The sequence below is a fragment of the Erinaceus europaeus genome, chromosome 5, assembly GCF_950295315.1.
Source record: "Erinaceus europaeus chromosome 5, mEriEur2.1, whole genome shotgun sequence".
NCBI lineage: Eukaryota > Metazoa > Chordata > Mammalia > Eulipotyphla > Erinaceidae > Erinaceus > Erinaceus europaeus.
Window position 1 is genome coordinate 4,792,274 of NC_080166.1, and position 13,840 is coordinate 4,806,113.

At 42.4% G+C, this 13,840-nt stretch overlaps 1 protein-coding gene across 1 annotated transcript in view; it reads right to left on the bottom strand.

Annotated features, from left to right (window-relative positions):
* The window catches only part of FGF10 (fibroblast growth factor 10), a 93,993-nt gene extending 90,701 nt beyond the window's left edge, over window positions 1–3,292 (bottom strand). The window contains exon 1 of the mRNA XM_007517627.3: window positions 2,437–3,292. Coding sequence (XP_007517689.1) covers window positions 2,437–2,806 — 370 coding nt within the window. The 5' untranslated portion in view covers window positions 2,807–3,292. The remainder of the gene's footprint in view (window positions 1–2,436) is intronic.
* Between the last annotated feature and the right edge of the window lie 10,548 nt (window positions 3,293–13,840).

The following is a 13,840-nucleotide window of genomic DNA, read 5'->3' on the forward strand; positions in this document are numbered from 1 at the left end:
TAATTGTAAAAATACAATCCAGTGTGTTTCCTGGAATTTATTTTACTAAATACTTAATCACACAATCAGTGGTCATTATTTTAGAAAATAGTAACTTCAGATGATGTTTTTTAAGTGCAGCTATAGGCTTTTGCCTCACATCACGAAGACTTAAAGTATCGCAGCAGTAACAGGAAATCAGTGTCCGAGAAAGAAGACAAGTCTGTTCAAGGTTTACACTCTGAGATATTGTTGTACTTCCTTGGTTTACCAACATGACTACACATACAAAGAGGCAGTTCACTTCGAAGGAATCAATCCTTTTTCTAAACTCCCAGCTCAGTCTTCGACAAGCGTTCACCCTGCTTATTCCCCATTACACTATCTCTGTGCCAATACAACTATTTGGTCCTCTTCATAAACAATGACGCTAATAACTAGTGAATCTAGGCAAAAGTGACTATAAAAAATAAATTACTTTAGAATTGTTTTGTAAAGTGATTATTTTAGTAAGTAGGGGTGGCTGTGGGGTAGATACTCCCAAGATTTACTGAGAAATAATTCACACACATCACTGTATATGTTTAAGAAATACTTTGGTAAACGCTCTGTGAGAGAGCCACATAATAAAGTTGATTGACATAATTAAAAAATAAATAAATCACTTTAAATAGCACCATTTCCTTCATTCTCTATGAGCCAGAATTTTAAAACGTGTATCGGCAACCTAATATCTCTAGGATTAAATATGAAATGGACCATTTTAATACATTTCTACAAGCATTTTTACTATTTGTGAAGATACTGCTAATTTGAATAAATGGAAGCAGCAGTGGGAGAGGAACAGAAGTCAGTGTTGAATGGATGTGAGTCTGCAAGAGAGAAAAATAACTTAGTTCTTGTAAATCTTCATTGAAAAAGAAAATGCTAGGTTCTACTTAAATGTCATTCCAGTTAGTACCAGATACTTTCTAGGCAGGCCAAGAAAGCTTAAACTGTATGACACATGCATTTAAGTTAGCTGGTAAATATTATATATGCTTGGAATTCCCAAACAGTGGACACACACACACACACACACACACACACACCTTTAAAAGGTGACTTGAAAGTACTGTTGAGGTAAGGCTAACTGTCATTTAAAATGTTTAAGTGTCATTGTCTGTTGTCTTCAATGTGCTATTACATAGCCTCAGGATCCTTTCAAATAGCAGTCAATAGAGAATGAATACTTCTCTCCACATGAAAGTGACTAGGAAAAGGAAGCCCACAGAGTAATTTGGTTTTGCTGGACTGATTCAAGAAGAGACACAATATCCACCCCTCCTCTGTTGCTTCTCCCTCCCCCTATGCAGCCCACGCCCCCGCAGGAAAAAGAAAAGGAGAGAAAGAGAAGAAGGAGGAAGAGGAGGAGGAGGAGGACAGAAAGAGCTAAAGAAGGGAAGGGGTAGGAAAAAAAAAAGGAAAGAAATGCAGGAAAGAAAGGCATGATTTACATTGAGGACAAAAACCTCATCCTATGGGATAAGTTATAGTCATGGAAACAGACTCTGACTTTTACTTTGAAAATAAAAGAATGACAATGAAATTTGTGTGAGGTCTGTGTGGATCCAGTCCCAGATGTTTACAGTGCCGTAGTAGTACAGCTCTGCAATATGAGAGGCTCCAGAAGAAATGAGTCCAACAGGACACCACAAAGCAAGGCATATGCCATTGACAAGGCATCAGGTTACCAACCAAGAAGGCAGGCAGAAGACAAATAGCTGCGGTGCTGCCTGAAAAGCTAACTTCATGGACTGCAATCCCTCAAACCAACATGAGGGACTGAAGAAAAAAAAAAAATCAAAACCAGAAAAAAGCTTTAGCGCTCCTGCCCAGAGAGGTGGTAGGGTACAGGGATCACGGAGTGGGGAGGCCAGTGGACTTAACTTTCCTTTCTTCAATAAAGTTTCCATAAAGCCCCTATAATTGACAGTGGATAATTCTTTTCAGCTTGAGGAGCCTGTCCCAAAACTCTTAATAAGACTGCCAGCAAGAGGAAACACAGCAGTGTATTTACTTGAGTCATGTCCAGAAGGGAGGGAAAGGAGACCTTTGGGTGAGGTGGGAAAGGCTTTGCAGACAGAGGGACATCAGGGCACTGCCACCACTCTCTGGGAAGCCCTGCCTGGTCCAGAGAGTGACAAGCCAAGCCAGAGAGGGGGGAGGGGGGAAGAACAGGGCAGCAAGTGTGGTGGAGAAGGAGCAAGTTGAGGGGAGAGGGGTACAAGGACCACGTACACAGGGGAGTGTGGGGGGTTGATTTAGTGTGAAAGTACTCCCCTTAATCATTTTACAGGGGTTGGGGACGTAAATATTTAGCTGGCCACATCTGGAACAGATTCCCCCCCCTCCCGTGTGGGGTGGGGGTGGATAACTGAAAGGAGGCGAGCGAGCGAGCGAGCATTTGTGACTTACTGTATGGGCAGTTCTCCTTCTTGGTGCCGCTGACCTTCCCATTCTTCTCAATTTTGAGAAAGTACTTGGTGAAGGAAAACAGCTTCCTCCAGCGGACATCTCCTTGGAGGTGATTGTAGCTCCGCACATGCCTTCCCGCACTGGAAGGAGAGGAGAAAGAGGAGGACGAGGAGGACGACGAGGAGGAGGAGGAGGAGGAGGACGAGGAAGATGAAGAGTTTGTGGCCTCTGGAGACACCATGTCCTGACCCAGGGGGTGGCAGGTGACAGGGACAGAAGACACCAAGAAGAGCAACAAGAAGCAGCAGCAGCAGCAGCCAGGCAGGTGGGGAAAGGCTGAGGCAAAATGTGTCAGTATCCATTTCCACATTGTACTGAAACTCTGGGCACTGGAAATTGTCTCATCAGAAGGAACATGCTGGAAGGGTTAGACCCTGTGCGAGGCAAGGCGACAGCTGGAGGCGGCGGCAGTGGCTGTTTAGCTCTCTCTGAGCAAGGATCTGGCCAGAAGTGAATGCACCAACATCCATAACTCCTCCAAGGGCCGGCTGCCTCTGCGGGCTCCCTGCTCCTATCCGTGCGTCTCTCCAGTCTCCGGGAGGAACGGTGGACTCGGTGGCCCGCAGTGGCAGGAGCCGGTGGCAGCGGTGGTGGTGGTGGTGGTGGTGGTGGTGGTGGTGGTGGTGGTGGTGGCAACAGCGGGTGGCGTTGCTTACTGGAGATGCTCACTTACTTGGTTCTCTTCTCCACTCCTTTCTTCACCATGTTAGATGGAGGGGGGGGAAAGTCTGGAGGGGGAAAAACAACACAACACACAAACACACACACACAAACACACACACACACACACACACAGAGAGAGAAAGACAGACAGAGAAATGACAGCAGCAGCAGCAGCGCAGGGAGCCAAACCCCAAGGCACAGGGCTGGGAGGCTGGAGGCTGTGACAGAAAGCACTTTCTGGTCCTCCTCTGCAGAGTCCCAGCTCCCTAGCCGGCTTCCACTGTGCAGGGTCCCCTTGGAGTTGTCAGGAGTAGAAGCAGCTGCCCGGTTGGTCGCTGTTGTTTTCTTCCCGGACTTACTTTCTCTTTTTGGTGATGCCTGTTGATGTGAAGTCTCTAAAAAAGTCACTTCTTGTTCAGTGGGGGCGTGAGGGGGGTGATGGTGATGGTGGTGGTGGTGGTGGTGATAGTGGCGTTGGTGGTGTTTTGTTTGGTCCTATTTCCCTCCCCTTTCACCACACACACACACACACACACACACACACACACACACTCACACGCACACGCACGCACACACACACACACACACACACACACGCACCCCTTCCCTTTGGAAAGCCCGCTTGTAAACAGGTTGAAGCCTGGAGTGGAAATGTGGAAATGTCAGTGATTCTGAGCCAGAGGTGGGCTCTGACTCTGCTGGTCAAACCTCATTTGCAGGAATGGAGAAGGGGGGGCGGGAAGGGGGGGCTGGTGGGGGTGGAGAGGGGGGTCAAACGACGGTGGGACATCTGAAACCATCGGCTGCTGGGAAGGCCTGGGAGAGGGCGGGGGAGGGGGCCTGGCAGGGGGGAGCAGGGAAGCGCAGCCTGGAGCAGGGAGCTGGGAGCCAGGGCTGGGGGCCAGGGGCCAAGGGGTCTGGGGGCCGGCCGGGTACTGGGTACTGGGACTTGGGGCTGGGGGCTGGTGCCAGGGGCCGGGGGCTGGGGCTGGGGCTGAGGCTGGGGGCTGGGGCTCAGGGGAGGCAGGGGCTTGGGGCTGGGGGGAGGCTGGGGCTGGGGGTGGGGGCTGGGGGTGGGAGCTGGGGGGAGGCTGGGCTCTGGGGGCCAGGGTCTGCGGGTCCCTCCCTCCCCTCCAGCACTGGCTGACAGCTGCCTTCTCTGCAACTCCAGCTACTGGCTGCAGAAGCCTCTGGGTGCTGCTGGCTGCTTGGCCATGTGGGCGGGCTAGCTGAGTCCTCAAGTCTGGCACACCCTGCTGTCCCCTAGCCCTTACCAATCCCCTCCCCTCCAGGGAGTCCTCTTCTCACTTGTTTTCTAGCATAGATCCCCCCTCTTTTGTGCTGGGCTCCTTGCCTTACACACACACACACACACACACACACACACACACACACACACACACACACACACACACACCCAGGGAAGCAGGACTGGGTAAGGAGGCAGAAGATGCTGAGAAGCCCTTCTGGACCCTGTGGGCATTGCAAGGGGAGAGAGACTTCATTAGCTGTGAGCCAGCTTCCAAGGAGGTCTTTGCTTTAATGAATCACTGGTTTCTTGCTTCCGTTGCTGAAGTAAAAAGTTCACACGTTGTCCCTCTCTTCCTTTTAGTGGGAGATTTATGACCCCCCTCTTAAAAAGTCGCCTCTCCTGCTGCAAATGAAGGGGGGACCAAAATGACCGATTTCTAATTGCCAACAAGAGCCATTTACTGACTCATGCGTCCACTTCAAAGGGAACACAACTGGTTGAGATTGTGTCGATTTAATCAATTTGGCCAAATATTCTGCTCTCTGTTATCTTTTTTCTATGCAATTCCCTTTGCACTTTGCCATAAAGGGACGCTTTCTATTCTCTCTCTCCTATTTAATGGTGTAAAGGCTGTGTTTGACTATATAACTGCAGTACTAGTCTCCCTCTGTGGGTCAGACACTCACCACCAGGACTCCCTCATTGCTAATGGAAACATACTCTCCAGCCAGGTAAGGAGAGATTCAAGTGCTTGACTAGCTTGACTAGGAAATTTTGGCAAGAATTAAGAGACACGAAAAAGAAGACACTGATAATCCATTCCGAGATGAGTAAAAGAGAGAAGTCATGGTTAAAAGAATCACTTCTTTTGATAATTACTCCAAACTAAGGAAAAATTGGGGGGACAAGTACAGAGTACTTACATTGTGGAAGGCAGTAGCACATTTGTGTTACATTGAAGTGTCTGAACTAGTCAGCATCTTACTACTATTTGTTTGTTTTCACTTGTAATAAAAGCAAGTTTATGCAGTTCAGCCTAATGTTCATACAGGAAGAATCAATTCAAGGTGAACTTGGGAGCTTATCCCCTGCAGTTGTAATTTGGGGGTAATTAGTCAAAAGACCACCTATGTCCAACAGTCCAAAATATCTCTAGTGTGTATCTGGTCTCATTCTCAGTTGTCCATAGGAGAAAACTACAAAGAATTGTTATATCTAGCTTTAGAGCTAGACATTAAGAAAGCCCACATAATTGTGTTGGTTAGTGACCTGAAAAATGACATTGTTTTCATTTTCTTAGAGTTCCCTGTACATTCAGAACCTTTGAAACAGAACCATTTAATTCTAGAATAATTGTATTGTTTATATTTTTAATTTTATTATTTATTACTCATTGAAATGTTTATACAGAAGATTTCAACAATGTGTTGAATACCACAGATGATTTTTAAATCTAATAGAATTAGCTCTGATTTCTGCAGCTGTCAGTTGAAGAGTTAAGTAAAGAAAAAGCATGTGTCAAATAAGCCTTGCTCTTTCATTAAAGCAGAGATGTTTAAAAATGAACTCACAGTGGTAATTTCGATTTTCTAGTTCACAGTTTCATACCTGAGCTGACAAGTGTCTGAAGCATGTATAGTCTTTCTGAGGGACTTGAGTTTCAGTACAATCATTCAACAGAATCCAAATGTTTGAATTAGCAACTAATTAGAACCGCATTTTTAAGGTAATATTCCATGAAACCATACAATAATGATTTTGCTGTTACAGAACATAGGAAGTTATTATTTTGAAGTTTCTCTACCCTGGGCACCAACACTGTTGATGCTTGATTGCAGTCCATGTTATTTTATTTTATTTTTTAGCTCACAGTGGACACTCTTGAGAAGCCTGTGTTGGTTGCTATCTCTCATAAGTGCGTAGTACCCCTTACCAGCTTTCTGCTCCAGTGGAAGGAGATATTTAAATGTTACAGTGACAAGTTTTTTTGTTTGTATGTTTCCATTCTGCCTAAAGTGGAGAAAACACATCTTTTGAAACTTTCCTATTAAAATCTCTTTCCAGCAGGTGTAGTGTTTAAGAGCCAGCGAGCCCCTCACTGCTCTTCTGTACTGTGTAATGACAGGAAGGGCATTTAGAAAGCATCCCACAGGGAAAGCTGACATAGCTTTTGAGATTACATCTCATTCTTCTTTTTCTTTTCTGTGCAGTCTTTTTTTTTTTCCTAGCACAGTTGAACCCCTAAATACTCTGCTGCTTTGCATTGTTAGGGCACCTCTTAGGTTCGCCTGAGAAAGTTCCACAGGAAAGATGCACTATTTAACGGAATTCAATCTCTCCCAATAGATCTGAATCACTAACATAAATGTATGAATGTAGATTATATCTCTGTAATGAGGCCCGAATCATTCTCAGTTACTTCAAAGGCCTGAAATTCTACCTTCCTTTTTTTTTTTTTTTTTTTTTTTTTTAGTGGCGATAATCAGGGCTTAATGGGTTCCTTTATTAATTGTTTCTCTGCAATGATTGAAAAGGACAGTACAAGTTTCAGATTAGAGTGGTAGCTACTAATTCCAAAAGGACATTTTTATTGCTCTTCTTTTTTCTCCCCCTAACTTCTGGAAAGCATGTTTTATTTCTATGGCCCAAATACATCTAGTAATATCAGACTAGTTCTCTAAGGGGAAAGAGAGGTGTGGTCTTTTGTTAAACTTGATGTCTTGAAAAATGTGTGTGTCGGGGGGTGGGTTTTAAACAAGACTCTGGCAGCAACCATGGAAGAATCCTAAAATGGGTCTTTGTCCCATTTAGAAGTAGTTCATGTACTTCCAAATCCTCCAGTGCTATTCTGCTTTTGTTTGGCTTTTTTTCTTTTTTGAGCACTTTGCAACTTAAGTATATATATCTCCATACTCCATACATACTTCAAGTGGTCAGACTCCCTGTGACTCAGTTACAGGATGTGTGTTCTATTATGTGTGATGTTATTGGAAGTGTCAGTAAGCTGCTTCAAATAATTTCAAGTCAGGTCAAAAGTCAACCAGACTGTTCTACAGTGTAGACATGTGCAGGCCTCATTTTTGAAGTTTGGGATGCAGTTCTTATATCTCTCTCTCTTTCTCTCTCTCTCTCTCTCTCTCTCTCTCTTTTCATGCCCCCTCTTCTCCTTCTCCACCCACCACTTCTGTGTGTGTGTGTGTGTGTGTGTGTGTGTGTGTGTGTGTTCCATCCCATTTTTATTCTTGGCTATGGAAGATGGCCATATCTAGCCATAAGTCATCATTGACATCGTACTCTTTTGTGGTCCAAGAGGTGACACAGAGGACAAAACATTGTACTCTCAAGCATGGAGTCCTGACTTGAATCCCCAGCAACACATGTACCAGAGTGATGTCTGCTTCTTTCCCTCTCTCCTATTTTTCTTGTAAATAAATAAATAGAATCTTCAAATAAACATTAAAAAACTATTGTGGTCTTTCCAGGATGCTGCCAGAGATGATGTGGCCAGCCAACAGAGATATGATTCTAATAATATATATATATGTTTTTAAAAAAATATTTATTCTCTTTTGTTGCCCTTGTTTTATTGTTGTAGTTATTATTGTTGTCGTCATTGTTGGGTAGGACAGATAGAAATGGAAAGAGGAGGGGAAGACAGAAAGGAGGAGAGAAAGATAGACACCTGCAGACCTGCTTCATCGCCTGTGAAGTGACTCCCCTGCAGGTGAGGAGCCGGGGGGCTTGAACCAAGATCCTTGCGCTTTGCGCCACGTGCACTTAACCCGCTGCGCTACCGCCCGACTCCCAATAAAATATATTTTATTGTTAATTTTAATTAAGGAACTTCAAGTGAAAGGAAAAGAAGTAATACACCACAGAATAGTATAATTCTTCAGGAGCAAGGGAAAAGTCAGTGACAAGGATATCCAGTGTCTTCATGTACAGATGACACTAGGAAGGCAAGTCACTGAGGAAGAGCTTGAAACTCGGACACTAGATTATAGGCTCTTATCCTAATTTTTTATCTGCTTTTCTCTTTTCCCCTCCTCTGCTTTATTTCTCCTTCTCATTTCCCATTCATTGTTCTAATGTGTTTCTGGTGTCAGGGCAGAAAAGAACAGAAGTGTTAGACTACTTGTAGAAAAACCGATATACCTAAGTGGATGGAATTGGAGAAGCTTTTGCTCAGTGAAGCAAGTGATGAGGTGAAGGACAAGTACAGAATGGTTCCACTCACATGCGGAATATAGAGAATGGAGTAAATAAATATGAAAAAAAATTCAACCTATTTCTAAGATTATGGGAGAACTCTGATGGTTATCTCTGGGGGTGGAGACAGGACCTTTGGTGATGGTGTGGTGAAATAGAAATAAATAAATAAAGAGAAAACTAGTATATCACTGCCATAGTAGAGTAGCCAGAGCAGAATAATCAAATAAGGTAGTGCTGAAATATTAAGTCCCAGGTGATTCTTATTTAGTTGAATATATGTTAGTGTATCTGATAAAGAGGGTTATTTTCTCAAAGCTTATGAAATTAACCTGAAATGGAAAGCAGCACACAATATATTTACAAAATACTTAAGGAATTTTTATATATTATGATCGTCCTGTCAATAATACATATGACACTATTATATATAAGACAGTATTATAGATGTATTTCCCTAGGAAAATTTTGGGTTTATTCTGGAAGAATTGACTTATAATTTAGATTTACATTCTGTGTTCTAATTCTAACTTTTCATACAACCATTTAAAAAAATAAACTATTGGGAGTCAGGCAGTAGCGCAGCGTGTTAAGCGCACGTAGTGAAAAACGCAAGGACTGGCATAAGGATCCCAGTTCGAGCCCCCGGCTCCCTACCTGCAGGGGAGTCGCTTCACAGGCGGTGAAGCAGGTCTGCAGGTGTCTATCTTTCTCTCCCCCTCTCTGTCTTCCCCTCCTCTCTCCATTTCTCTCTGTCCTATCCAACAATAACGACATCAATAACTACAACAATAAAAACAACAAGGGCAACAAAAGGGAATAAATAAAAGGTATAATTAAAATTTAAAAAAAATAATAAACTGTTTTTGCAAAGTTCAAAAATAAGGTAAGTTTTCCATCCCTAGCTTTCAAGCAGACATAGTGGTCTATTATTGTGAAGGAAATATGGGTAAGAGAATGAAATGAAATTTTAGGAGAAATAGTTCTGTGGAAGAATGGTAAACTTTTCTAAGAAATCACTGAAAATGCCTGGAAACCACTCTGTGTCATGGCACCAAACATGAAGAAGATGTTTATTTCCACAGAGCTGCTGTTTGCGCCCTTCCAGCTGAGGATAAACAGAAAGGTCCCTCGACAAAACTGTGAAATCTCCAAGAGTTCTTTCTGTTTGCTTCCTCTGTCCCCAGCTGTCCCTTAGTGGATTCTATTTCCACTTCAGCCCTCAAGGTTTGTTAGCTTTTCTTCGTTTCTCTCTAGATCCTAGATCCTCCAACAAAATGCTGTGCCTTATGGTATAGATCATTTAAGTTTCTGTATTCACTGCCAGGTCACAGTGTTGTTTTATTTGTTTGCTTGGTTTTTAATTCTCACCAGGGTTATCGCTGGGGCTCAGTACTGGCTCTGGTAGCCATTTTTCTTCTTTTGCTTTCTTTTTATTTTTATTTGAGAGGACAGAGAAATTGAGAGGGGAGGAGGAGACAAGAGGAATTGTAGAAGATATTTTTTAAAAAAATAAAAGTTCTTCCTGTAGTCTGGGGGTCTTGACGTGAGCCTTTCCTGTTGTTCCCAGACTCCTAGATCCACACTCTACATTGTATATTTTAAACACTTCTCAGTAAGACTTTATCTGTTACTATTTGTTTTCTATTTAAACATATGTGCTAGTTAATATAATTTGACACAGTACCCATTCCCACTGTTGTGCAGTTTTACCTCTATTATGTTGATGCTGAAAAAGGATATTTATTTTTAATAATGTCTGTCATAGGCTGGGAAATAGCATTATGATTATGCAAAAGATTTTTTTTCTTGCCTGAGGCTCCAAGCTCCCAGGTTCAATCCACAGCCCCACTATATGCCAGAATTGAGCAGTACTCGGCTATTTCTTTCTTTCTTTCTTTCTTTCTTTCTTTCTTTCTTTCTTTCTTTCTTTCTTTCTTTCTTTCTTTCTGTATATCTATCATTAAAATAAAGTAAATACAATATTTGAATTAAATTAAATGCTATCACAAACATATTGTTGTGTTAGGGGAATGCAGTAGTCACTGTGCTGGCCTTTTTTAGATTTGTCCCCAGGTCCATTTCCTGTTCTTTGCCCAGCTCTGCTGGCATGTATCTGTGCATAGTCTGTTATCCTTGAACAGATCATTTGCGGTTGATTTTGTCACTGAAGAATAAGATGGTAGGGTGATCAGAACACACACAAAAGGAAAGAGAAACTAAGGTCTTTCTTCCGCTTGTTTCAGGGATGCTTTTCTGGCAATATCTTTCTGGATCGACACTGCCCACTGGGTAACCCCACCACCAGTCACTAGAATCACTGGAATACTATTTTCTTCCCTTGCCCCCTGAGCTCCAGGAGTATTAATAGTTCCCCTCTGTTGCTGGCCTGCTGTCATTATCCTTTGTTCCTATGTCCTGTAACCGGTAGCTTCATTCATGTCTCTTCTGAATTAACTGGACAAAACGTCAAACTGCAATGTACGTCTTTCATAGTCAGTAACCAGTGCATAATACTATGGGCTTTGTATATGCACCTATAGACAGGACAGGGTTTATTTATTTTTAAAATATTAATCAATGAATGTAATTTTAATGAGAGAGATACAGAAAGACCAGAGCACTGTTAGCTCTGGTTTACAGTGGTGGTGCTAGGGACTGCACCTATAAACAGGATAGGGTTTATCTATTTTTTAAATATTAATCAGTGAATGTAATTTTAATGAGAGAGATACAGAAAGACCAGAGCACTGTTCAGCTCTGGTTTACAGTGGTGGTGCTAGGGACTGAACCTGGGGCCTCAGAGCCTCAAGCATGTGAGTCTTTTGCAGAACCATTCTGCTGTCTCCCCAGCTCCCCAGGGTGGTGTTCAGAAAGCATACTGTGGAGCATCTGCTGGCTGCTTTACACTGTGTTACATGCTTTGAGTGGTGCAAAAGATAAGGATGCTTGGCCTTTGCCCCCCAGGAATATTTAATCTAGAACTCAGGTTTGTTGTTTTGTTTTCCCCACCCAGGTTATTGATGGGGCTCAGCGCCTCCTACACAATGAATCCATCACTTCTGGTGGCCTTTTCCTTTTATCTTCTCGTTCTCCCTTTGGTCTCTCCCTCTTTCCTCCCTTCCTCCCTCCCTCCTTTCCTTTCTTCCTTCTTTCTCCTTTCCTCTTCTTTTTTCCTTTTCTCTTTCCTTTCCCTCTTCCCCCTTCCTCCTCCCTCCTCTGCAGAAGGGAAGTAGGAAGAGAGAGAGAGAGAGAGAGAGAGACAGGTGCACTACAGATTCTCACTCTGTGAAGTTCCCTCCTTCCCTGCCCTGGCGGGTGGGGACCAGTGGCTTGAACCATCCATCGTCCTCGGCCATGGTAAAATATGCGCCTTAGTGAGTGCTCCACTACACGGCCAGAGAAATGAGTTCTGATGGACTGTCACAGAGTGGTCTCTGTCTCTGTCTCTTTCTGATTTTTGTTGCCTAAAATCAGAGTAAAACAGTTTGGTTGCTAAATGTTTTTTACATTTTAAAATAATTCAGTAAAGAGGCCAAATGGTGGTGCACCCTGCATCTAATTAAGCCCATAGATTACGGTGCACAAGGACCAGGGTGCAAGCCCCACCCCATCCCTACCTGCAGGGGAAAGTTTCACAAGCAATGAAGCATTGTTGAAGGTCTCTCTCCATCCCTCCTTCCCTCCCTCCCTGCATCCCTATCACCTTTTCCTCTCAATTTCTGTCTGTCCTATCAAATAAAATAAAGTTTTTTAAAAATGGGAAAAGAAATTAAAGAAAGAAGAATGCAGAATTTAAGAAATGAAAAAAAAGAAGAATGCAGTAGTATAAAAAGCATGTCAGTAAGCCATGCATTTGGAGGAAGCCTGGAATAAAATCTCTATATTAAAGCTGACTTCAGTTTACCATATAGTGTTTACGTGTTTCTTCCAATACATTTTTTGCTATTATTTAAAATCATTGTTGGTGTATTGCACCAAAGTAAAAGACTCTGGGGTGGGGGGTTGGGGGGAGAACAGGTCCTAGTGAGGGTTATATTGCTATGTGGAAAACTGAGAAATGTTATGCATACACACACTATCGTGACCACTGTCAAATATATAACATTAATCCCCCAATAAAGGAAAAAAGTTGGGAAAAATAAGATAAAATCATTGTTTCTGAGAATAAATATATCATGTGGAGCTTTCTTCAGCCTCATCTTCTTTAAAGGATGCAAACTTAAACAGCAGTGGCTCTGCTGACACAATGGAACAGGGGAGGAGAAAGAAAACCATTTCAGAACCTACATGTATTCCTCTATGCCACGTCCACATAGTTGAGGGTACACTGGAACTGTTATTCATTTAAAAGTGTTTTTCTGCAAACCATTTACATATCTGAGCTCGGGAATAAGGAGAGTGCTCTCAGAGTGATCATTAAAAATACATCATTTAACAATTAATATGTGCTCCCAAAAAATCTATGATGATTCCTCCATGTCTCCATCATTGTGCCTTTCCTAACCCTACTTTAGTTATCAGTTTGTACCTTTAAATTTTGTAAACAGCAATTGAAAGAACTCAGAAACAGTTCTTTAATAAGTTGTGAGAAATACTCTTTTTGGTTTTTAATCAAAGTTATGCTTATTTGTAGGTGGCTTGGTGGACACTCTTGCTACTTTTTGGTACTAGATAGCAGTGGTTTTTGTTAGTTTGTTTTTTTACGTTTGTCTATGTAATTAGTTGGTATTTCTTTTACTTTTTATCTTTATTTGTTGTGGGTAAAGTGAATGAGAAATATTTTAATTGTATGTAATTAGAAAGTTAACTGTGAGAAATCACCCTTTCCCCCCCCCTATTTATTTAATCTTTACACACACCCATACCACACACAGTGTAGACATACTCAAACCATAAACACATCCCACAGAATTACACAATGGAAGAATATATATTATTTTTATTTCAAAGATTTACATATACAACTTTTGCACCTGTTCACTATTAAATTATAACAGGTTAGTGCCACTTATATGGACTAGTCCTGGCTTCTGTCTGCTTTGGAGTCCAACTTCTGGGATGACTGATAAGGACTTTTTAAATTTTTTTTTTTAATTTTTATTGCCACCAGGGTGGGGCCTAGTACCTGCACTATGAATCTACTGCTCCTGGTGGCCATCCCCCCTTTTTTTCTTTCTTACTTTTATTAGATAAAACAGAGTGAAATTTTGAGAGGAT